At 37.3% G+C, this 27,036-nt stretch overlaps 1 protein-coding gene across 3 annotated transcripts in view; it reads right to left on the bottom strand.

Moving 5' to 3' along the window:
• Positions 1-6,063: 6,063 nt before the first annotated feature.
• Positions 6,064-27,036, bottom strand: part of LOC138744188 (hyaluronan-binding protein 2-like) — a 62,552-nt gene continuing 41,579 nt past the window's right edge. For all 3 annotated transcript variants that reach the window (XM_069899950.1, XM_069899953.1, XM_069899951.1), the window contains 7 exons: positions 26,613-26,784; positions 20,338-20,432; positions 19,052-19,331; positions 15,639-15,781; positions 9,510-9,644; positions 7,876-8,018; positions 6,064-6,633 (listed from right to left, as the gene is read on the bottom strand). In XM_069899950.1, coding sequence (XP_069756051.1) covers positions 6,478-6,633; positions 7,876-8,018; positions 9,510-9,644; positions 15,639-15,781; positions 19,052-19,331; positions 20,338-20,432; positions 26,613-26,784 — 1,124 coding nt within the window. In that variant the 3' untranslated portion in view covers positions 6,064-6,477. The remainder of the gene's footprint in view (positions 6,634-7,875; positions 8,019-9,509; positions 9,645-15,638; positions 15,782-19,051; positions 19,332-20,337; positions 20,433-26,612; positions 26,785-27,036) is intronic.

The following is a 27,036-nucleotide window of genomic DNA, read 5'->3' as shown; positions in this document are numbered from 1 at the left end:
TTTGTAGTTCTTGTACCTTTTCACAATCCAGTCAACATTCAAACATCAGTTTCTTTGGCCAACTTTAGCATAGATAAGATAAGCAAGATCCACTTTAGTCCAACCAGTTGAAAAATTGTTTGTTTTAGATGCAGGTTTAAACACACACTCCCCTCTGTTAAAAGATCAGGCAAATGAATTTCAACTTCTATATTTGAAAATCTTTATTTTCTTGTCATAACATCGCAATCTGGACAACCTTTCCATGAAATTAATGAGCTTCAAACCTCTGAAAGATTTCTTGTTGCTTGTTTCTGTCTTGCACCAATAGCCTCCTTGACATCCTATACTTTATCACTTCTGTGTGTTGTCTGCAAAGCTTTCCCACTTGGACCATATCTTTTGTCATCAAATGCAGTTTGGATGCATTATGTTAAAGATATAATAATGTAATAAAGCTCTCTGACAATAATAGTGACTGTTGAACTCGAACGGTCAATGCTGAAACTTGTAACAAGATTAAAAGGGATGATGGGTATTGGTGTAATGGAAACCACAATTCTTGCTATAACTGAGGAGGCTGCAGTCATCTCATTATGTGCACATCTTCTGAACTTTTACAATTCATTCTTCTGTTAGAGGAATTAAGTCTTGAAGATGTGTGCATTACATTGAGTGGTCATTTTAAGGGTGACTTTCCGGACCATTCAGGAAAAAAAAACTAAAAGCATAATGTATTGTCTTTCACATTTTTATCTTGGAGTCCAAGCACACCTCACCTTCTTGAGTCAAATGGGCACATCTCCTTCAAGTTGGTTCTCCAGAACCATTGTCCTTTTCAGCATTAGTTTTATTTGAGAATCCTCAGTACATGAAAATGCTCCCTTCTCCTGCATGTTTCAAAGGAAAACCATGATAGCGAAGGGATTTCGAAGAATCCTTCATATGATCACCCTGCCCATGCCAACTCTTCACAAAGGCTCTTAGAGATTTTATTAATGCCCATGAAAGATGTGCCCAAAAGGAGGTGCACAAACTGGATATATGTTCGATGATGTTGAGTAATTTGGAAATAACCATCCAATTAAATCTCCTTTACTGTATTATGTGGTTTTTGGTGGTGCAAAAATGAAAGCGTGACATCGATTCAAATAAATTATGCCATGTGATTATTACAAGCACAGTTGATGGTAATTGCCAATGTTTCTCATAACAGGAGGGACGTGAAAGCTTTTGAGAGGAGATTTACCAGGATGTTGCCTGGATTGGAGAATGTGTCTTATGAGGCAAGGTTTTTTTTTAAACTTTTTTATTTTTCACACTATAAACCATATTGACCAAAATACATACAGACATTTTTCTCTTGAATATATACAGTGTTATTTTCTCCCGTTTCCCCCCCCCTCCCTTCCCTTCCTCCCTCACCCTCTTCCCATTTATTCAAAGTTCAATCTATAAAATACATTAAACCCGTTAAACAATGTCATCACTTAATAAAAATAAGCAAGAAATTTTTGTCTTTTACTTTTACACACTGAGTCAGTTCATTTCGTTGTCTTCTCCTTCTGTCATTTTAGGTGGTGGAGGTCCATGGTAGAATTTCTCTATTGTATTTCATGTACGGTTCCCATATTTGTTTGAATATTGTGATGTTATTTCTTAAATTACATGTTATTTTTTCTAATGAAATACATGTACATAGCTAGGGTTTTCCTCTTTGGAGTGAAGAAGGATGAGAGGTGACTTAATAGAGGTCGACAAGATTATGAGAGCCATAGGTAGGATAGAGAGCCAGCACCTTCTCACAGAGCAAAATACCAGAGGACATCTGCATTAAGTGAGGAGAGGAAAGTTTAAGGGATACATCAGGGGTACATTTCTTTCACAGAGCGTAGTGGGAGCCTGGAATGCATTGCCAGGATTGAGGTTGGAGGCTGGTACAACAGGGCTATTTAAAAGACTCTTGAATAGGCACATGGATGCAAAATGAATAGAGGGTTATGGGTGTGAGGTATGAAAGGTTTAGATTGTTGAGTAGGTTTGTATATGTCAACACAACATTGTGGGCCAAAGGACCTGTACTGTGCTATAATACTCTATGTTCTATGAATCCTTGGCTCACAGTTGATCAATCAACAAATCTATACGTTATTATACATTACTAGAACTTTATTCAGATATGATGTGCAGGGAATTGTACTGAAGGTGATACTTGGAATGAAAAATGTAAATATTTCTCAATGCTGTTTAAAATCTAATCTGCATGTTAGCTTATCAATGATATAAAATCTTCAGAAGCACACGATAAAATGTAATTTCTGTAACCAGAGCAGCACAAAGGACATAATCTTCAATATTAAGTTGAGAGAAGTAAAACACAAAAATGTATGCTTTCTGTCTGGGCTCTCGCGAACTGGATGGCATTAACATCGACTTTTCCAGTTTGTGCTCGTCTACTCCCCATCCCCCTGTCATCTTTCCTCCAGCTCTCTATCCCCTCGCCTCATTTGCCGATGTGCCCTCCCTCCATTATTCGCCTATTTCCTCCTGCCAGTGGGCCTGTGCCCCTGCCCCCCCCCCCACCATTTTGTTCGAGTGCCTGCCTACATTTTGCTAGATAACGTACACCGTTTGTCCTGCTGAGTTTCTCCAGCATTGTGTTTTTACTTCATTGTGTAAGTTGTAGCCCAACAAATGTTACCTGTTTGAATTAAATGCTGCAATTTAATCCTCAGAACAGTCCTGGCCCATACTTGCAGCAGTGAGTGACTGATGTGGTATTGAGCAAATACAAAAATCTTTTGTGTTTCTTTGTGATTGAACCCAAGCTGTGTTATTGTTACAGTTTTCCCTTCCAAAGAATCGTACTTCAGTTTATTGAGTGGGGTTTGGTCGCTTTCTCTGAGGTTTCAAAAGGAGGTATAGATCAGGAAAAATCTGATTTGACTTTGAGCTGTCATTTCAGAAACATATTTGATGGTAAAACCAACTGCAGCTCAGTGTATTTGCTTTAAACCTTTCTAAAGCAACACAAGAAAGGTAAAGACCATCTGGTCTTCATAGCAACAATCATCTATAAAAGAAACTGAAAAGAAAGATGTGCATTTATATAGCATCTTTAATGATGTCAGGATGTCACAAAGTCTTTTACGATACTTTGAAATGTTGTCACTTGAAATGTATGAATCGTGGCAACCAATTCCCACAAACAGGTAAGCAACATGAAGATAATGAGCAGATAGTCCGTCTCAGTGGAAGTGTATATATTTATGAGAAAATGATTTGCTTAGATTGAAACGAATGAATTTTGTTGCTTGCCTTCATTGACACAAAACTGAGATATCTCTTTAGGCACATCAGAGCTTTTGGTATTCAAATTATGCCAAACAAGTACAAGGTATTCTTTTATCTAATTAATGGAAAATGGTGAGACTAAACAGACATGGATTCAATTCTCATTGACATTGGACCGTCGTATTTACAAATTAGTCACTGAGTCACAGATTAGTTAACAAACTGTGTCATTTTTCAAAAAAAAACTGTGACAATGTTTGCAAAGAATCTCTCTAACATTTGAAAAGAATTGAACCAAAAGCTTTGGAATGTCATTTCACCTTTTATTTGTGGGCTTGCCTGTAAAGCTGTTGTTGTCTTATTCAACATTTTAGTGGGTAAGTTTGGGGAAAAAAAGTGGGTCTAGCATGCTGTTAAATATGGTATGTTATACATGACACTAGACGTTGTTGAGTTACATGTCCCGCCTCTTTTGTTCGTGGAATGCTGGCTTGCTGTGTAAAGAGACACACTGACCTGGAAAAATGCTGGCTTTGTTCATTTCAATGTAAATAACCAAAGTCAGCTTAATGGCGGGTCTTCCTTCCGGAAATATCGTGGAATTTCTGTGTAAAAACGTGTTTCAACCCAATGTATAGTTTCCTCCATTGCAATACAAACTACGTTTGTATTGCAATGGAGGAAAATAATGTAACAGTGAGATGCAAGATTGGCTCAAGATTCCTTGGCAAGTTAGTGCTCCATGCTCCCCACTGAATAGTGTCTTTTATGCCGTCTGCAAAACATTTGAGAATGCTCATCTAGTAGTGTTTTCCTACAGATGGCCAATCAAAGTCTTCTAATTTTCTGCAGCAGATCCAGTATGCAACTTGTCCTCGAGCCATCTCACAACGTTTCCTCAGGTCTGGCTGTTACGTTCCTGTGACCAGTGCCTCCTCACATGTGGATCCCATCTCTGTGTTAACCTATAAACAACAGTCTGTGCTGGTGTATAAGCTAGAGCTCTAAAATTGAGTGATAGTGAATCTACATCTTCTAGGGAATGTGCTAGGACATGCTTCATTCCTCCTGTCCGCTCAGGATTGCAGTGAGGGGAGAGGGATGAGTTGAAAGTGCATGATTATGCCATCAGTATCTTTACACATTTCCTTAACATTAGGAGGACGCCATTTAGCCGATCAAGTCATGTTGGCTCTGAACAACCCCATCAATTCCCCTTCCTCCACATATTTCCCTATAGCATATTCTCTCTCACTTACTCAACAACTCTACCCCAAATCTCCTGCCACCCACTTACACTGAGGGTAATTTACAGAAGGTCATTAAACTACCAACATTGTCTTGGGATGTGGGAGGAAACTGGTGCACTCAGGGCAAACATGTGGACAAAATGCTCTCCCTCTTTTTCCTATCCCTCTGTCTTCTTTCCTCTGGCTCGTCACCCTCTTCCTTCTCTATTCACAGAACCATCCCCTCTCCACCTGTTTGCTGGTGTGCCCTCCCTTCCTTCTCCACCTATTACCTCCCCCTGCCCCCTTTTCCCCCCATCATTTAGTTTGTGCACCTGCCTAAATTTTGCTCATACTTTGATAAAGGGCTCAAGCTTGAAATATTGTTTCGGTATCTTTATCTGTGTAAACCACATTGTTTGACCTGTTGTGTTTCTTCAGCATTGTGTTTTTTTTTCCAACCACGACGTCTGTAGACTTTTGTGTTTTACACAATGTGAATGTGCTGCTCCACACAGAACAACATCCAAGGCCAGCACTGAAGCCTGTCCCTAGAGCTAGGCAGTAGCAGGGCAAACTGTGGCACAACTATTCCATTTGGTTCAGTCAGAAGAGATGGTGAAATAAGGAACAACTCAAATGAGAAGATTTTGCTTGTGTTTTGGCATCATCTGCAGTCCTCTCTCAATGACCGTGCTTTACCTGTTATGACCAATACTGGATACCTGTGGGAGCTAAGACAGGTGAGTGTGTCTCTTCTCCTTCTCCTCTTTCCATCTGTTTGTGTGTTACATTTTGCTGAATGACAATTAGAAATAAGTTAATGATTGTATTGAAATTTTTTTTGCTGTTGGGATTGGTTTGTACAAATTAGGAGATGTGGGCTTCAAATGCTCAGTGTGCACAGACCATGAATAAGAGGCCTGATTAGCAGTGTTACCAGGTAGGTAGGAGGGTGTGTGTGTGTGTGTGTGTGTGTGTGTGTGTGTGTGTGTGTGTGTGTGTGTGTGTGTGTGTGTGTGTGTGTGTGTGTGTGTGTGTGTGTGTGTGTGTGTGTGTGTGTGTGTGTGTGTGTGTGTGTGTGTCTCTCTCTCTCTGACCCTCCAGATACCAGGTTACTAAGTACCAGATGAGCAGCATATTGACAAGTAAATAAAATAATGTGCAGATTTAGAGGTATATGACATTTGTTCATAAGTATGAGGTCATTAAATGATCTTATCCACTGTACTAATGACTTTGCAACTATTCCCCTGAAAATGCTCTCTACAACAGCTCCAACAGCCCCAATCGACACCCTTTTGTGCAGGTCAACTTCACCTGATATTCATTGCAATTACTTTTAAAGAATGCAGAAACGAATGGGGTGAAAAGCATTGGTTACACTAAGAAATGATGGTAATGGACAAAGAGTACAACAATAACGGCCTGCCCGCTTTTCAATCATCAGGCCTTGGTTAATAAACATTGCATTCTAATTACAGTGCAATCCACAAAAGACGTAGCACCTTTGTCTATTGTATCTGCATCTGCAGACTTTCCTGTTTAACTCAATTTAACATTTTTGAAACAAGATTGAAAACATTTATTTGAGGATTGACAAAAACCAATAATTGTATTTACTGATATTTTACATTATTGGATAGACAAATTACAATGGCATTATTGCACGTAAGAAAATCTGTAATTTGATTTGTTTATTAAAATATGAAAGCTTTCTGAATGTTGTAAATTGAAATGATGCTATAGAATGTTAAAATCTAAGGTACTTTATACTTCTCCATAATGATAAACAATATTACATAATTATTGATGAATCAGAATTAGTATCGAGATGGCAGAAGTGATCTAATTGCCATTGTGGTAATGACACATTTAATGTCTTTGATGCAGCTTCTCCGGAAATGAGGTACTTTAAATACCAATGACAAACTTCTTTTTTTACGATCCACAATAATTCCAAGTGTTAAGACACTTAGGTAGCTCGTGCTTTAATCCATTTAAGGAATGAAGTGACACGAACATAAACACCAGGTTTATTCTTCACTCCGCAACGATCCCCCCAGCTCACAATTCCATAGAGATGATGGCGGCCATTTTTCAAACATGTCAGTGGTCCTCCAGAGTCACCCTGAATGCAAAAAAGCAAGTGTGCTATTTTATAACATATTAATTATGACTTTCGTTTGAAGTTTTGATGGTGGAGATTAAAAATTTTTAAAGAGCCATCTGAAAATTTAAAAATCAACTCAGTAAAACACCTAGTAAGCGGCACCTATGGGGATTGGTAGATGCCAGATAACTATATTTTCTGGTTGCTTGTGGCTTACCCTTACAGGCACCCGCATTAAGAATAAACAATTTAAAAGACAAAAATACTATACTCTATTTCCACTGAACAAACTTCACTTGAATGAATATATAAATCTTAAAGCATTTTACTTTAATTATTATGCCATATATATGGCAAAACAAGAAACCTAGATTGAATAAAGGGTATCTTCAGAACACTAGAAATAATGAGGGATTAGCCCTACCTAATTTCTGTTTTTACTACTGGGTTATAAACAGATGTTACTTTTTTGTTGCATTGAAAAAGACAGATAAATATCCCAATTGGATTGAGATGGAGTTGAAGTACCTCCGTATGGGTGGTATTAGAGTCATCTTTACCTATCTCTATTCAAAAAAAAAAGGAAAAAGAGACCCCCCCCCCCCAATAATCAAACCCCTCCCTCTAAACAAGGCCAACTTGCATACCTAATAAAAATAGGAAATGAAGGACGACCCTTGGAGATCAGACAGCCCTGTTCAGGAGGATCCAAACACCCTAATTCATTATATTATGGTAATACTTCATGAATGGGCCGCATGTCTTATAAAGGTTCACCTTTACATCTTTAACATTATTTCAAATCTTTTCTAAACTTAAGGGAGGAAATTACCTCCTGTAACCATTGAGTATGGGTAGGTGCAATGGTTTGTTTCCATTTCATCAGAATTGGCCGTCTAAACTTTTCTAAATTCAATATCTTAATAACTATCCCTGTTCTGATCCTCAGGATTTTTCTTTAATCTAAACTGTTATTAATCTTTTCCCATCCACATTTCTCTTTTTATTTCACTCCTTTTTCAACTAAAACCAAATTAGCCCACAGTATTAATTAACCTCTCTGCGACCATATGGACTCTGCCAAGGTGCCATCCATCTATCCACTTTGAAACTAATCCAAGTGTCCCATGAAGTCTTTCTGCTTTCTCGCGTTATTTCTTTGGCTCTGGGGTAAAGCTGTTGCTTCGAATTTGGTCTGAGTTGAGAACTCATTCAAAAGTAAAAGCAAGTTAGATAAATGAAAAATTTGTCTTTGCAAACCTGACATGAATCGGCGGTTCCGTCTAAACTTCCCGCACAAAACATGGTATGATTGATCACAGATCCATAAGCGTTAGGATCCTTACATCGCTGATCAGATATCACTCTCACCATTGTGTGCAACAACTGATTCGATGAGGCTTCTGTGCAAGCAACAATGAATGGAAAATGATATTTAAATTAAATTCAGGCAATATCAATTTAAAGTAGTGGTTTTCAAACTGTCCCCCTACTCTCACATTCCACCTTAAGTAATCCCTATAGCATGTGCTCTGTGATTAGTAAAGGATTGCTTGAGGTGGTATGTGAGTGGAAAGAAAAAGTTTGAAAACCACTGTTTTAATCGTACCTAATTGACTCGTTATGTGCACAGTTTCACAACTCCAAAGGAAATGAGCCAATGGCAATTTTTCTCAAGCAAAATATTTCAGTAGTAATTGTGTCTAGAGCAGTGATTCTCAACCTTCCCTTCCCACTTACATGCCACCTTAAGCAATCCCTTACTAATCACTGAGCACCAAAAGCATAGGGATTGCTTAAGGTGGCATGTGAGTTTAGGGGTGCAGTTTGAAAACCACTGATTAAAGCATCCATTCTCAACTTTTTTTTGGCTATGGTTGCCTTGGGACTCTGCTCAAAGTTTATGGACCCCTTCCATACTTGATTTCTTCCATACTTCTCTCCAACTGACTACATAAAAATTAAAAACAAAATTATGGATTTCAGTCCCTGCCCAACCCTCCCCCCTTAACTTTGCTATGGCCCTCATTGAGAATCTCTGATTTAAAGCAATATGCAAATGTACCAGAGAAACTTGGCAGCTCATACAGTATCTCTAGGAAGTAAAGGGTAAAAAAAAGAGCTACCCTCCATCCCTATCGCTTCTCGTCTTTTTTCTCTTTGTACCCTTCCACCTATATGACCTCTTACATGTTAGCTTGTGCTCCTCCCCTTGCCCCTTTCCATTTCCTCTTCTCCCCCTCCCTCCCCACCTTTTTATTCCAGCACCTGCCCTATTTTTGCTTATACCTTGATGAAGGGCTCGGACCTGAGGTCCTGGTTACCCTTTACTTCCTATGGCTGCATCATGACCTGCTGGGTTTCTCGAGTGCTTTTGTGCATTGCACTACACCCCCAGTGATGGAAGATGTTCCTGTTTAACTCGATATAAAGTTACAGTAAAAGTCCAAAAATCTGTATGTCAGAAATCCAGACCATCTGAGAACCTGGACTCTCAAACTTTTAAGATTTACTGAGCTTTTGTGCGTGTGCATAAGTGCCTCATTTGCACAGTGGCAACAAGCGATCACACTTAATACAGTTAATCTTATCACAAAGAAATTCGTTTGTATACTGGCTTTTTCTTTTACAATGTTCATTTTTAGACATGATTTTAGCATTACACACGAGAGTTTATTTTTCTTTAAAACTGCTTGTTTTGATTAATGAAGCACGCTGTATTTGGTCATGAATAAACTATCAACATATACCTGTTCATCTTTTCTTTATACCTCTTTAAATTTGAATTTTAAAGAATCCGGAAAATCCGGACAGAGCAGTCTGGATTGTAGGACTTCTACTGTAGAATTGGTTTTCAAATTCAATGGAAAAGTATTCAAAAATAATCACGGTACCTGTTTCAGTTTGTCCCCATCCTGTAATGTGGCATCCAGTACCTGGTTGAAAATCAGACTCTGGCAAGCATGCAGTTTTTACATATTTAGTTTCCTTTGCACAGTGACCATTCACCTGTTTAATCTTCATCAAAGCTGGAATGCAAATGTTAGTTTCCATTAGTCATTGTTTCTATTCCAAAAAATAAAATAAATGAGACAAAATTAGAAAATTAACCACAATAGACATTTAAAGGCAAATGTTATGCATTTCCAAGAAACATGCATTCAAAAGACTGACCAATCTTTCAATGTTATCACTCAACCTCTGAAGCCAAAATGAGGGGAGTCTTCATTTTAATGCAACCAAATGTACCATTTATACTGCATAATAGTATAATGGATAAAATGGGACACTACAGAATAAACTGAAGGTTTTAGCCAATATTTATGCTCCAAATGGGGATGACCCAACATTTTTTGAAAAGGTTTTTGATCTTTTACCAGATCTTTCCCAATACTCACTCATTATAGGTGTAGATTTTAATTGTTCTTTGAACACAATTTTAGGCTCTTCGGGAAAAAAAAGACCTCTCAAAATCTGCTTTAACAATTCTCTCCTTCTTATCTAATATGGGAGTGTCTGAGGTATGGAATCCTATCTCTAGTGATTCCTCTCTTTTCTCAACCATTCATAAAGCCTATTCTTGGATAGATTATTTTTTTAATGGACAACCAGCTAATTAATTTGGTTAATGCTTGTGAGTATCAAAATATACTCATCTCAGATTATGCTCAAGTCTAAGTTTGGAATTCCCAAATACTGAGTATTTAAAAACAATGGCGGCTTAATACCCTGTTATTGAATAATAAGAGTTTTTGACTTTTTTAGAGAAGCAAATTCAATTTTTCTTTGATGTCCACTCAACCCCAGATGTTTCACACTTTGTGGTCTGGGATGCTTTGAAAATCTACCTACATGGCCAAATTATTTCTTATACAGCCAATAAAAACAAAAAGGCAAGGTAAGAAAGATTAGATTTGATTAATCAGATTAACACTTTGGCAGTTTCCGCAAAGCAGGACGTCAAGAGCTGAAGAGCTGGCTCTGAATGGGCAACTAAAGCGGCATCGTCTGCAAAGAGTAGTTCACGGACAAGTTTCTCTTGTGTCTTGGTGTGAGCTCGCAGGCACCTCAGATTGAAGAGACTGCCAACCGTGCGGTACCGGATGTAAACAGCGTCTTCATTGTTGGGGTCTTTCATGGCTTGGTTCAGCATCATGCTGAAGAAGATTGAAAAGAGGGTTGGTGCGAGAACACAGCCTTGCTTCACGCCATTGTTAATGGAGAAGGGTTTTCGTGCAGTTGGATAATAAACTGAGGTCCTCCATCAGCCAGCTCCCCACCATGACTACCAGCCCCCCCACATCTCCATCGGGCACACAAAACTCAAAACGGTCAACCAGTTTACCTATCTCGGCTGCACCATTTCATCAGATGCAAGGATCGACAATGAGATAGACAACAGACTCGCCAAGGCAAATAGCGCCTTTGGAAGACTACACAAAAGAGTCTGGAAAAACAACCAACTGAAAAACCTCACAAAGATAAGCGTATACAGAGCCGTTGTCATACCCACACTCCTGTTCGGCTCCGAATCATGGGTCCTCTACCGGCATCACCTACGGCTCCTAGAATGCTTCCACCAGCGTTGTCTCCGCTCCATCCTCAACATCCATTGGAGCGCTTTCATCCCTAACGTCGAAGTACTCGAGATGGCAGAGGTCGACAGCATCGAGTCCACGCTGCTGAAGATCCAGCTGCGCTGGGTGGGTCACGTCTCCAGAATGGAGGACCATCGCCTTCCCAAGATCGTGTTATATGGCGAGCTCTCCACTGGCCACCGTGACAGAGGTGCACCAAAGAAAAGGTACAAGGACTGCCTAAAGAAATCTCTTGGTGCCTGCCACATTGACCACCGCCAGTGGGCTGATATCGCCTCAAACCGTGCATCTTGGCGCCTCACAGTTTGGCGGGCAGCAACCTCCTTTGAAGAATCAGATTAAGCAAATTGATTTAAACCTTGCTCAAAATAGAGGTTTGGATCTATTCAGAAGAAGAACTGAACTAAAATCTAAATTTGATCTTTCTGGATTTTAAGAACTAAAGGCCAATTTTATATTCATGGAGAGAAGTCTGGTAAACTATTGGCTAACCAATTGAAAGCCGTATCAGCTAATATGCAAATTAATAAGATACATCTCCCTGATGGTACTACCACTATCAATCAATCCAAAATAAATAATATTTTAAAGATTTCTATACTAATTTATATTCCTCTGAAATTAATAATGAGCATGATTTAAAGAATGAATTTTTAAACCATTTAAATATACCGATAATATATCAGGAAAATAAAGAATGTCTGGAAGCTCCAATTTCACAAGAAGAATTGAATAAACTAGTATTTTCATTACGATCAAGTAAAGCTCTGGGGCTGGATGGTTATCCTGTTGAGTTTTACAAAACTTTTTCTAAACAATTACTCCCCCATTTAAACTTGGTATTAAATGACTCTTTCCGAGAAGGAAAATTACCTCTTTTTTAATGAAGCAGCTATTTTGGTGATCTTTAAAAAGAGCAAAGACTCAGAGGATTGTGTATCTTACAGATCGATCTCCTTACTAAACGTGGATGTTAAGATTTTATTTATAGTTTTAGCTTATCGATTGGAGAATGTCTTACCAGCTATAATAAATTTGGATCAAACAGGTTTCATTAAAAATAGGCATTCTTATTATAATATCCATAGATTACTGAATATCATGTATACACCTTCTACTCATAACAATGAATGTATTTTAGCCTTAGATGCTGAAAAAGTGTTTTATAGAGTAGAATTGGAATACTTATTTGCTACCTTAATAAAATTTAATTTTGACCTAGCTTTTATTCATTGGTTAAAACTTTTATATATATCTCCAATGCCCTCAATTCATACCAATTTCCAGCAATCCAAGCTTTTTAAATAACTCAAGGCACATGACAAGGCTGCCCTCTGAGCCCATTGCTTTTTGACAGTACTGGAACCCCTTGCTATTGCTCTGTGGGCAAATTCTGATTTTGCTGGTTTGTTTAGAGGAACTAGTGAACCTAAGTTATCTTTTTATGAAGATGAGTTTGTATTATTCATTTCTAACCCTGAGTTATCCATACTGGATATACTGCCATTACTTTCTTGTTTTTAACAGATTTGCTGGTTATAAGATCAATCATTTATGATGATTCAATGCAGTCTTATGAAGGGGGCACTGCAACTTTATTCTAAATATTCATTCAAAATAGTGAATGAACAATTTAAATACTTAGACATTATTATAACTAAGAATTTTTAAAATCCTTTTAAAGAAAACTTTTAACTTTTAGTCAAATCAAATCAATTCTTACTGGATGGTCACCAGTCTCATTGTCTAATGATTGGTTGTATCAATTTGGTTAAAATGAATATTCTACCAAAATTTTATACCTCTTTTAATCACTGCTGCTATTTATTCCTAAGCTCTTTTTGACAATTTTGAATCAATTATTATGCCAGCAAAACAAGAAACCTAGATTGAATAAAAGGGGTCTTCAGAACACTAGAAATAATGTGGGATTAGCTCTACCTAATTTCTGTTTTTACTACTGGGTTATAAACAGATGTTACTTTTTTGTTGCATTGAAAAAGACAGATAAATATCCCAATTGGATTGAGATGGAGTTGAAGTACCTCCGTATGGGTGGTATTAGAGAAATCTTTACCTATCTCTATTCCAAAAAATTTTTTTGAAAATTTTATTTATCACTTGTATCAATAACAAACATTTATTCAATTATATACATAGTACATTGTAATACTGTTCAATACATAATTTTAAAAAATTGTCCCCTACCCCTTCCCCCTCACCCCTCACCCCTAAAAAGAAAGAAAACACCTCAATGATATATTAATCACTATTCATATTTTCCTAACGTAATTTTGTATCTTTTAATTATTAATTGAAAGGAGCGGGCGATAAGGATGACGTGAATGGACTTTTGTTAATGAATTCCATGTACGGTTCCCAAATAAAAATTCCCATTCAATTTCCTTAAAATATAAGTAATATTTTTCTAATGGTATACAGTTTTATATTTCAGTATTCCATCTATCATCATTATAAAATATTCTGTTTACCACATTACTGCCACATTATTTTTTCTACCGCTATTCCTATACTCAAAAATCGTACTTGATATTTATCTAACTTCAATTTTAAATCTGGTTCATATATATCACCAAGTAAAAATATTCTCAGGTCTTTTTGTAATTTTATCTTCATAATTTGTCCAAATAATATATTCAATTCTTTCCAAAATGTTTCCACTGAATGTAGAAAGGTCCCTACTTCCTTGTTACATCTATAACATTTATCAGAATAATTTGAGTTAAGTCTGTTTAATATAGTATAATTGATGTAAAAAATTGTATCGTACCATTTGATATCTAACATTAATTGTATTTGTTACACTCTCTTGGCACAACCTTAACCAATTGAATTTGTATATTTAAATCTTTTTCTCATCTTTGTTTTGATTTATGTCTTTTTTACCATAGTATCTTGCAATTTTATATACATATTAGTAATAAATTTCTAAATAAATGTATCCATAATTAAATATTCATATTGACTTTGTTCTGGGAGTCTTAAATTCACATCTAATTTCCCTTTTGAACAAATGAAAAAGAAATATGAAATACAAGATAATACAATTTTTTCATATTATTTTAAATCTCTATTCAAAAATTGACAAAGAACTTAATAATGACACAGAGATTGAAGATCTGGGATCAATTTAGAAAATGTTTTGGACTTACAGGATTTATATTTACAAATCCTATAATATCTAATTATTTATTTCAACCATCTATTTTAGATGTGGGTTTTCAAGAACAGAATTTTTTAGGTATTAATAGTTTTAAAGATCTTTTCTATATCTTTTCAACAGTTGGGAACAATATTTAACCTATTAAATAGACATTATTTCAGATACTATCAAATTCCACATTTTGTTAACTCTAAAGTTTAACATTTCCTACTCTTTCTGACCCAAATGTTATTCATGAACTATTCGAGTTACAATTTACTCATTAAGGCATGATATCTGCTTTATATTATAAACTGTTGAATACAAAAGGAATTTCTTTAAGAAGAATTAAAAATGAATGGGAGAATGATCTGAATATCTCTTTCTCAGAGGAAGAATGGACCAATTTTGGGCCTGATTGATGATTCATGGTTGTGTGCTGGGCATAGTCTTATTCATTTCAAAGTGCTACATCGTGAATATTTCTCAAAAATCAAACTTGCTTGAATTTGTTCTGATGTTAATTCACTTTGTGACAAATGTAAAAGATTCAAGGCCTCTTTGTTACATATCTCTGAACTTGCCCATATTTGCAAAAATATTGGACTGACATTTTTAGAACTTTTTCAACCATATTTAGGATCAGTTTAGATCCATGTCCTGTAATTGCACTATTTGGTTTTTCTAAAGATATAAATATTATTTTATCTTCTAATTAAAGACAGGTTAAAGCATCCTCCACTTTATTACCAAGAAGAGCAATTCTGTTAAAATGGAAAGATGAATTCCCACCTACACATGGTTATTAGATATTATGTCCTTTTCAGATCTGGAGAAAATTAGACATAATGTCACAAAAATCAAGATTTCTTTTGATAAGACTTGGGACCCATTTATAGCTCACTTCCATAATTTGACTAATGAGGTGGATTGATGAATGTCACTGGGCGGGCTTGTTTGAATCCCCTGAGGCCACTTGTTTGGGTTTAACATGACATACAATATGAATTTTAACTTTGATCGCTGTGGGTTTGAACTTTTTTCTTTTCATTTTTTTATTGCTTATATCTTATTGTATGTATTACCATTTATTGGATTTAGAATTAAATAGCATTGCTACTGTACCATATGTTATTATTTGTCAATCTGCAAAAGTTTCATTGCAATTGATTTACTGCTTTTTTTTTTGTTTTTCTGATAAAACTCAATAAAAAAAAATTAAAAGAAAGAAATTTAACAGTGCAGTGTTTCAGCTTGCTTACCAATATCATTATATAATCCCACCGAGGTTTCTTGATAATTATCATGGACAAAAATACTTTCAACATCAAAGTTCTGTTGATGTGGTTCCTCTTTATCCAGATCTTGTTTACCAAGTTTTAAGCGGAAATCTTTTGGCTGTGCCCTATATATTAGTTTGAAATAAAAATGGTTTCTAACTAAAACATATTAGGAAAGAGGCATTAAAACAGTATTAAGTGCATACTCCTGACACAAAGTATGAACTAACCTCATACAGTTATAAAGTCATATTGCTCACAACAGGATCTTTGGCCCAACTCTTCTGGGCAAACCAAGCTAAAATTCTGGGCTCGTCCTGCGGTCATATCATTTGGACATATCATTCTACATATAAAAACATTCCATTCATATATCTATCCAAATGTCTTTTGAATTGTATCTTTTGAATTGTATGCGCTTCTAAAACTTCCAGATGCAGACTAACCTCTGCATTAATTAGTTTAAATTCTTTCTAAAAGTTTCAGGTAATAGCATAAATTAGTATGTCTAATTCAGGTTTAAACTGGGCCTTGGCATATTAACAGGTGGTGGGAAATCCTCTAACTGACCTCTCTACCTGTTGAGAGGAGAAGATAGAGATGGTTCTTTGTCCTTGAATAGTTATGGCCCTCATGGAGTCCATTCTATCCTGATGCTCCTACATTTCAGGAATATCAAACCAAGTAGGGAAGAGAGAAGAGAGGTTGCTGTCCAAGACTGGAAAGTGTGACATTTCGCTGGAAGGCTTTACATGGTGAAGTTCTCCAGGGCAATGCTAGTCTCATTTTTTTGGGTGTTAGCGGTGTCGAAGTAGCTTTGGTGAATTGCTACAGTTTACGATGCAAGCTTAACAAACTGAATTTATAAATATGCCAGCCTATTGGTAGCAGTTAGCAAGACTGCTTCCAATGGATCACAGAAGCTATGTGAACACCAGCCTGATTTGTGTATGGGGCCTGCTCTAAGGATATTAGGCTTTGTCAGGAGAGGACAAGTTTACACCAGGTCACTTTCTCCAACAACAAACTATGATAGGAGGAAAGGTGCAAGAGCCTGGGTCCCGTCGCTGAGAGACAGTATGGCAGCAACGTAGGAGATTTAAGCGGCTGTTTGGAAACCTTTCAAGTGAACTGCTTTTTATTCCAGATGGTGCTGAGAATTGGAATGCTTTCAATCAGGTGAGGGGCAAACACTCTATTGCACTGGGGCCTGGTCAGGAGTCAGGAAGTAAAATCTAACACAAAATTCCCATCCTCTCTTTTACTCCTGTAACTAATGTAGTCGGTGTATTCAAGCCTTTGCCACCATGATCTATCAGAGTAAATGCTAGTAGATTCAACGAAGTCAGAGGCCATTACAGTGAAGTGGAAGTAGCCAGCTCTTATGTTACATTCCCATCATCATTGTTCAGAGTACTGTAGAACAGTAATTATGCTACCATGAATTGGTGGCTAGAGTCAGAAATTCAAGTCCCGCAATGGCAGCTGGGCAATCTAGTAATTAATTGATCTTGAATCAAAAGCTAGGCTCAATAACAGTAAAAATGAAATTACTGGATGGTAGTAAATGTCCACCTGAATCACAAGTATCCTTCTTGGAAGGAAATCCTTCTCTGACAAATCCACCAATGTGGTTCACTTTACTGGCTCCTGAACCTTAGAGCTAATTAGCAATGGAAAATTATATGCGTCGCAAATTCTACGTTCCTTGAACAAATGAAAACAAAAAAAACTGTCTCTCAGCTCAGATTCTGAAATGATTTACATTTTGCCCAAGGATAGCATTTGATCATCATTATTGGAAAAGATGTGATTGCAGTACAAACAACAGCAATCAGCTGATCATTTTATGGAGAGACGGCTATTGAGATTCTTCTTCCAAGGAAGTCCTACGACATGGAACAGACCCTTCAGCCCAACATGTCCATCCTGCCAAGTTGACATTCTGGGCTAGTCCCATTTCCTTGCGTATGACCCATGTCTGTCTGAACCCTCCTTTTCCATATATTTTCCAAATATCTTTTGTCCCACAGTAATGTTGCAAGTCTGTGATGACTGGTCTCCAATAACCACCTTCCACAACATCAAGTGTACGTCTAGAGAGTTAAAAAAAAATTAATAGGCCAATTCGGCCTATGAGTCCGTGTCACCCATTTACACCCAATTAACCTACATCCTCTAGTACATTTTGAAAGTGGGAGCCCTCAGGAAAAACCCAATGCAGACACAGGGAGAATGTAGAAACTCCTTATAGACAGCGCAGAATTCAAATGCTAACTGCTTTGCTAACCATGCCACCCTTCCCTTAACCACACTAACTATTTTCAATTAATTGCTATTGAGAGCATCAACTCTTAATTTGACTTCTGACATTCTTTTTGTAAATTTAAAATTAGAAGTGCAGCCCAGGCCCTTCTGGCCCACATGCCTGTGCCGCCCAATTACACCCAATTATTTTTGATAGGTGGGAGGAAACCCACACAGTTACGCGGAGAAAGTCCTTACAGACATTGCCAGATTCGAACCGGGGTCGCAGGCACTGTAACAGACTGGTTCTAATTGCTATACCAACTGTGCTGCCTAGCGATGATGAAGTGTTATGATTGGTTCCAGTTGAATTATTGATTTGTTTGTTTATCCCTTTCAACTTTTTGGAGCCTCTTTTCCAGTTAATGCTCTCATTATTTTACTCTTTTGATTTTTAGATCACTTCACTTTCTAATTCCTGCTCATTTTTCCATTTTCCTGGCCCTGACTATCTGTCTGACACACCTGTTTCCAGCTCATTGATTGGTAAGGACAGGCAAGATGGAATTAACATAAGAACAAAAAAAAGATAGGGAAAGGGAATATCTGGGAAAGGAGAAAGAGTTAATGGCTCCTCATTAAGGTGGAATAGGTAGTCTTGTTCAAACTCCAGTATTGTTTGGGACAGATCTTACTCAACACAAATTTAAACATGTTATGATGACTATGAATCTTTTAAATCACCGATGAGGCTTAAAGCTGAAACAATTACTTTGTTGAAGTGTCCTCCTAATAGAAGGGTGCATTCCTGTATCTGGATAAAATAACAGTAGATTACCTTGATCTATCATCCTTTTATCTTTTAATCTTTCCTGCTTTTGACCCAATCACATTTCTTCTGTTCTCTCGCACCCTTTCCTATTTTCCAATACCTTAAAATTAATTTATTGCCAGGTTTTTCGCAGGCCCAATGATAAACCATTAAATCTGCTCACCGCTGCTCTTAACATACTCCCTGTGTTTATTTCAAATTTTCATCTCCTATGGCATTTCCTTGAGGTCTTATTGAAAGTCATCCAGGTAATAGGAACTAATGCTGCCCTGAAACAAGATAATTCAAGAAAAAACTTGAACAAGTTAATACCTACTGTGAAACAATGCAGTGTGCAGCAGTGAGAACCCAACATGGTTTAATCAATGTTCCACCACACAGATGTCCTGGTTTATAGAGTCCAATGCGATTCTTCAGCTGGAGAGATACCTGCCATGGATATTTGCCAGGTACTGTTTTTCTTCCTCCAAAGATTCTCCACGTGAAATTTCCAACCTCTGGTATTCCGCACTGGAAGGCAGGAACAAAGGCAGTGGAGGGAGTTGTTCGTGGTGCAGGTTTGGTTGTAGTTGTACGCTGGTGTTGTGCTCCAGATGCTATAATGGGGAAGAGCCAAATCCTTTCTTTCAATTTCGATTCATTCACTTATTTAAGTATTTGGTACTATTTTAAGAGTTCATTAGTTATTCAAGTTGTCTAAGATAATAATGAATCCATAGGAAAACGCAGTAAAGCAAATGATATCGATGAAGGTGAACTTTGAAAGAAATTTAGTTCTGTTTAACTATTTTTGATGCAGATACATACATACACAGCCTCAAACTTAATACAACTGTGAAGTGTAAAGAGATATATTTTGATAGAAGGGTAAGAAGTGGCAGAATAATGAAGTAAAACACATTGGTTTTGTATCTTTATCTTTGCTTTTTAAAGTACCCTGTTTAACAAACTGAGTCTCTCCAGCATGTTTACATAAGACAATATAAAGTCAACTCTGAAGGGATTAGAAGAACGCAGAGATTGGTATATACCATACATCTTTGAATGTAGCAGGGTAGATTGAGAAAGTGATTGAATAAACATATATTGAAGCATTCATATTTGTACATGTCTAAACATCCTGAACTCTATAAATAGAGGCATTGAGTACAAAAGCCTGTACCACCCAATCACCCAATTGACCAACAAACACTGGTACATTTTTGAATGATGGAAGGAAACCCGAGAACCCAGAAGAAACCCAATTGGACATGAGGAGACCATACAAGATCCTGACAGACAGCGTTGTGCTAACTCCTGCTGCCTGAAGGAAAATTAATTATCTTGTTCTGCCCTGAATTTTGACAAAATCCTCTGATCCGTTACTATCCTCATTCTACAATTTTTGGGATGTTTAAGGGAAAATTAAAATAATTTTTTTAATCCAGTTCTACGTAATTTGAATTAGTTGGCATTGTATCTTCATCATTTAACCAGCAAAGCGTGAATTACAACATTTATTCTGATACAGGTGAGTTTCTGTGCATTCAGTAAGAATTCACCAACACCCATCAGAATCATACAATGAATGGAACACAATAAATTAATTCTGATAATACGAACCTGTAGTGCATTGCGATATAGCACAATGATCCCAATTTAATTTATCATGTTTGACCTTAAAATAGCACCAAGGCTTTTCATCACCATCGGGATTTCTGGGAGTAGATAAGTTTGAAAAATTGTTATTGTTCAAACAGGTAACATGCACGAATTCAATGAAAACATTGTAACAAAGACTCTCTGTCTTCTTCACCACAGTAAGTACCCTGACTAGTTACTGCACTCCCTGGTTTTCTTTTTCAAGTGGCCAGAAACACTGCAGAAATTAGCAAACATGCAATGTCCATGACAGACTCTGACCTTCATCCATTGAATACATCAATGTGAGGCCCTGCCTCAGGAAGGCAGACATCATAAAGGACCCTGGCCACAAACTTTTCCTTCTACTACCTTAGGGAAGAAGATACAAAAGCCTGAAGACCAGCATCTCCAGGTTCAAGAACAGTTTTTTCCAACAACTATTAGGCTTTTCAACCTCCCAATACTACCCGAAGATATCCCAGGAGGACGAAAAGACCTGTACGCACTATTGAAACATTACTTTTTTCATGCGTTAACTATGAATATTTATTATCCATCTATCTATCCTTTATATCTGTAATCTCTTTCCAAACTTGGCTAATTTAATGTATATCATTGTAGCTTTGTTCTTTAGAAAATGTACCTGTTTGGGAGGGGGGGGGGGGAGAAAAAGTCACTGTATATGTGTGAAAAAGTGTATATCATGGCTAATGTGATTTATGGTGTGAAAAATAAAAAAATTTAAAAAAAAAAGAAAATGTACCTGTTTGACTCTAGCAAGTAAGAATTTTGGTGCATTTATACATTGAACGTATGACAATAAACTCATTCTCATATTCATAAAAATCACCAGTTATTTGTGTTTGAAATGATTGAGCACACCATCCTCTAAAACCTCTCCCCCGACCGCTCCTCTGGATGGGATTCTGTTCTCCTGATTCCATTCCTACCTTTACAGTTCAAGCCATGCAATTGTATTTCAAAGACTCTTTCCCACAATTACCATTGATTTTCTCCCATGCCCCCCCCCCCCCCCCCCACAACTCCCATCCCCAAGGATTTATCCTGGCCCTCTCCCTATTTCACACAACGTGTTCTTGGGCGACTTCAGCTGAAAACACAGTTTGGGCTGTGAGGGGTGCCAGGCGACACTAACTGCAGGCAGAAAGCAATTTTGTGTAATATTACATTTTTGTACTATTACATGACAATAAAGAAATTTTGAATCTTGAATCTTTGGTGCACTTAAGCTGATGATAACGAGCTTCACTCAGCACCTCTTCTTCTAATGGTTTTACTGTTTTTACATTATCACACTGCTTGTCTAACAAATGGTACTAAAGGATTATTAGGTGTGGTCAGCTAGCAATGAGGAAGATCAATCACAAGATGTGCGTTCACTTCACGTCACTTCCTGAAGAAGGCCTGAGGCTCAAGTGATCCATTTGCAACTGTGAGATTGGATTAGAACCCCACTTAAGCTTTTGGCCGTATATTCAAGGCACCTCCAAGATGATTTCTACCTCTTTATGATCAGCTGGTCCCCACAGGTCACTTGTTGCTGAAACATACAGCCAAGACTGAACTTGATTTATTCTAAAACAGTCTGCATCAGCCTTACATTAACCTGAAACAAGTTGAATCTGCTGAATGTGTCTTAAATTACATTAGGGCTTATTTACCCCTCACGCCTGTACTTGCTAACCTACATTAGCTCTTGGATGAGCATTTCTCTATTTTACAGTTCTCAGTGTTGCTTTCAAGTATCTCCACGGCCTCAACTCTCCCTATTTCTATGATCCCCTCTGGTTTCACACACCACCAAACGTCTGCTCTCTGATTCTGGGTGTTTAAGCAACTCAGTGTTAATCACCTTGCCACTATTAAATAATTAAACTAGAGTGTTTAGATTCAAGGTGAGAGAGGAAGGATTTAAAGGGTACCTGAAGGACAACTTCTTCACACGGGGTGGTGGTCGTGTGGAATGAACTGCCAGAGGAAGTGGGGATAATTGTGACATTCAAAAGACATTTGGACTGGCACTTGGATGGGAAAGGCTTGGAGGAGATATGGGCCAAACATAGGAAATGGGATTAGGTCGGCCAATGTGGACAAGTTAGGTCAAAGGCCCTGCTTTTTCTGTGCCAAAGAACCATAGGACCATAGAACACCTCAGAAACAGGCTCTTTAGCCCATCTAGTCTGCACCAAACTATTATTCTACCTGGTGCTATTGATCTTTATCTGGACCATAGCACTTCATACCCCTCCCATCCATGTACCTGTCCAAATTTTTCTTAAATGTTAAAATCAAGCCCACATAATGCCCAATACTTCTTCCTTTAGTCAAGTACTTCTCATGGCTGCTTTCCAATGACATGGCTGATTGCTGCATGGCTAATTACTAGAAGCTTTGCAAGCAGGTTTTAGGATACTGGTGGTGTAATTGCTCACTGCTTAGCTCTTCTTGCATAAATCATCCTCCTGGTTGCTCTTTATCCCACAGTCAAGGCTTGACTCTTTTAGCAGCTGGTCAACACAGGGACAATATCTAATAGAAATTGAATTGATTCATCCCAAGCAATAAATGAAGCTCAGTAACACTTTTGGGTTTTTTAAACACTAACCAGAAGTTTTAACTTTCTCTTCCATTGGCTATAGCCTGTTTTCATTAACTCTCAAACCCTGAGCAAATTATTTTCTTTTGTATGACATACACTTGCTGTTTTGAGCTTCACATTATTTTTCATCTGGCTCCTCAACTCCTCAAGCAGTAAATCTTTTCTTTCTCCTTGGCTATTGCAATTGCAATATTAGCCTAACTTGTTGTCTCCATGAGGGAATCTTATACATTGTTGCTTGGAATATTATCCAGTAGTTGATGATATCATCCCATAGGAGTACATCACTTGCTTGACATAAAATTTAAGTTCTGTCGTATCTATAAAACATTACTAACTGAAGGAAAAACCATGAACACCATTAATTGTCACGTAGCTTTGACCCTCTTTGTTAACTTCAAGCTGAACAATGGCTGGAAGACGTCGAATTCGAAGTTATTGGTAATGTTTGTTTCATATCAAGTAAGAATAAATACAGCATAACTTCTGATCTTTGCTGAAAGAGGCCTAGTGGTTTCCTTGATTTACATTGCAGGAGAATTTAGTGGAACAAGACTGGATAACTTACTTACAGTTTTCTCCAAAGATCCCTTTTTGGTGACACATTTGTTATCTTTCTGCATATTTGCACAAAATATTCTATTTTCAGTGTCATGTTTCCATTATTTGGTGGAGAAAGGGATTTATTTTTGAGAGTCAGTGGGCACATAGCATAGAGGTAAAATTACAAGGCTAATGTCCAGAGTTTCATTCACTCCGCAGTAGATGAGGAGTGTACTGTAATTAAATAAATTTGGCATTTTTAAATATGCTAACACAAATGTTCATAGAATTTTGAGTCCTTTTATGGACTATTTTCATGCTCATTAAATCTGTTTTGATCATTGAACTGTATTTGTTTGTGTTCATGGTTTTTCCCTCAGTTAGTAATGTTTTATAGATACAACAGAACTTAAATTTTATGTCAAAACATCCTAGGTTTTTTTCGGTAGGGGTTTCTTTTCTTTTTTTTTTGTCATTCTGACAACATTGTATGGGGAAGGGGTATATCACTAGTGTTTTATTTTTGGAAATGTACTGATATTTTTCATAATTGGTCACCTTGCGTTCTCTCTACAATGTGTGCTTGTTCTATAAAACCCAATAAGAAGATTGAAAGAGGAATTTTTAATGTAGTTGCAGACACATTCATTAAAAAAAAATCTCTTCTTCACTAATGCTCTTCTGTTGTCCTTCTCATTTTGGACTGTATGGCCCCAGATCTATCATTATGGCTGTCTCCTCCTTTCAGGGGCAACTTGGAGTGTTTAATTAATAACAAAATAAATGACAATGGACTGACTGCAAAAAAAATGTGGCCGTTTATCTGTGTGGACCCCTAGTAAAGTAATCCTTGCAATAGCCATGCCATTTTTCAGTAAGACTCTGCATGGAACTTAGCCGACATGAATAAATCCCCTTTTATGGTAGGCGAGCATACCCTGAAATACTGAAATGTCTTTGATAAGAGGCCAAGTTATATTCCTGGCTTATTCAGATGACAAAGCCAAAACAAATTAAAACATTTACAAAGTATTAAAAAGTCATCAATCTCCAGTATTTAAAAAATTAGGACATTAAAAACAAAATGCACTTATGACATTTATATTACCTGGAAAAATAATACAGTTGGTACTGGAATCCAGAGCAAAAAAACAATCTGCTGTGGAGATTCTCAGTGGATTGAGCAGAGCTGGGGGTGGGGTGGTGGTGGTGAATGGAGAGGAATCTTTCATATTTTAGGCCAAAACCCTTCATCAAAACTGTCTTGACAAAGGGTTTTGACACAAAAAGGAGACAATTTCTTTCCCCCAGATGCTACTCAACCCACGGAGTTTCACCAGCAGATTTTTTTTGGCATTTAAGTAAACCAAATTAATTGAAAATACTTACTGTCTGATACTCAGCTCAGTCCCTCTACCTGATTTCTATATTGAAATGAATGGAGTTGCTTTTGCTACCCCAGGTTTAACCTGGCACAGGTGCAGCAGTCAGAGTCCCCAATGTAAATGCTGGGGAATTGCCTGGATGTTTACTCTTTGACAAAGAATCAAAGAGAAGACTAGGGAGAACGTGGTTGACAAAACACTAGTGGATGTCTGTCAGGAAGCTCAGGGTTTCTGCATTTATGCATGCTTGTGCAGGTGACCAGAACATCTTGGAACTTATATGGGGGAAGCTAACACCTGGGTGGCTCGGCTGGTGAGGTGGTTAGTGCAACGCCAGTGATTGGGATCGGGATTGGAATCCCTTGATGTCTATAAGGAGTTTGTGCATTCTCCCTGTGTCTACGTGGGTTTTCCCCGGGGGCTCTGGTTTTCTCCCACCATTCAAAACATACTGGGGGGTGTAGGTAAATTGGGCAGCACAGACTTGTGGGCCAAAATGGCCTGTTACCGTGCTGTATTTCTAAATAAATTTTTTAAAATTTAAAATAAATTTGAATTTAAATAATTGCCTGTGTTATAATCCCTTGCATTTTTTTTCTCAGTCTACACAGAAGACATTGACTTTCAACTCATTTTAACCACCTATCATGAACTCCACTTCTCAAATCCCAAAGCCGTGATTTGAGCTGAATGATAAGAAGGGTATTTCGCAATTAATCCACACCATATTGTATCCCCACCATTTGAATGCCAGCCTTATATTTTTCCCTTTCTTCAGTCAAAATGCACTTTGTCTCTCACTCACCACATTCCTTTCACATTCTGTCCCTACATTTCACACAAACACAGTTTCTGTCATTTTTCCTGTATCCCTTTTATAATACACAATTGTTGTATGTTATTTGTGGGAAATGGACAACCAATAATATTTTAGATTATCACAGATAAAATTGCATTTTTAAACATAATACTGAGCTTCTTACTCCATGATTGGTAACATTTATCTGAGGCAACTTTTTTAAAAATTTGTTTCTTAAATATTTGTGGGGTCACTAACACGAGATGGAGTCCATGGGGATTTAATTTGTTTTTGCAAAGATGGTCACTATAACCCTACATAATCGCACTTTAAAAACACAAGAACCTAATAGCTGAGATTGGGAGTCAGTCCCTTAAGGCTATTTTTCCGTTCCATAAGATTACAGCTGAGCCATGTTTTGATGATAAGAAATAGGAGCGAGATTGGAAATGAGCTTGCAATAAAAATTCAATTTTAAGATGTGTTTTGACTGAAATGCAAATTACAACCTTAGAAATTACTACCAACTTGCAATAGAATTAACTTTATAAAATGTTACCTACATAATAAAACATTATTTTCATGTGAAATATTCCAGTGTTTGAAAATTGTTATTGGCCAATTTGGAGGTCTGAAGAATTCTGTGAAATTTTTAAATGAAAAAAACATTGTCTTTGAAGACTGAACTGCTTCTAATCATGTTCTCCTCCTGAATCTGGTTACAAAAAAAAGGTTGCTTAAACCACTATTGCAGCCAACTTTCCTCCAAATCTGGTATTTGTTTTAGAAATCTGTGTTTTGATAGACCATGAGTTCAAAAGTTTAGAGAACAGCATTAAGCATTGACTTATAAATCTAGACTATTATCATAGAGCTTGGTGGAAACAGTCCACCTGAGCTTTTATACCTGCAATAATTGTGATCACCAATGCCATATTTGCTGGGATTTTTCATATGAGTACCGATAACTTCTTTGAGTAGCAAGTTAGAGCTCCAGTGCAGGCACCTTTTCCCCCGTTCAGTTTGTTTCACGCGACCTCTGTATGACACACCATTGCCCTGGTAGCATTCATTGGGTACTACGGAGAAAGAAGGTGCAAATGAGTAGAGCTTCACTTAGTTTGAATATGTTGGTTTTTGAAAATAATTTTTAAGGTAAAATAATGGACAGTAAGTTCAACATAAGGATTTGGCATAACTATTAAGATGCCAGATGCAGGGAGCTTGAAGTAATTATATTTGAGTGCCAGTGTAGAACTTCCCATCTCGGAATATGTTTGAACAAAGCAGACTCATAAAATTATGGTTATTTCTCCAAGTATAAAGAGCAA

Source organism: Narcine bancroftii, chromosome 10 (assembly GCF_036971445.1).
Source record: "Narcine bancroftii isolate sNarBan1 chromosome 10, sNarBan1.hap1, whole genome shotgun sequence".
NCBI classification, from domain to species: domain Eukaryota; kingdom Metazoa; phylum Chordata; class Chondrichthyes; order Torpediniformes; family Narcinidae; genus Narcine; species Narcine bancroftii.
The sequence above is the reverse complement of the archived record's forward strand: the minus strand, read 5'-3'. Positions and strand labels throughout refer to the sequence as shown.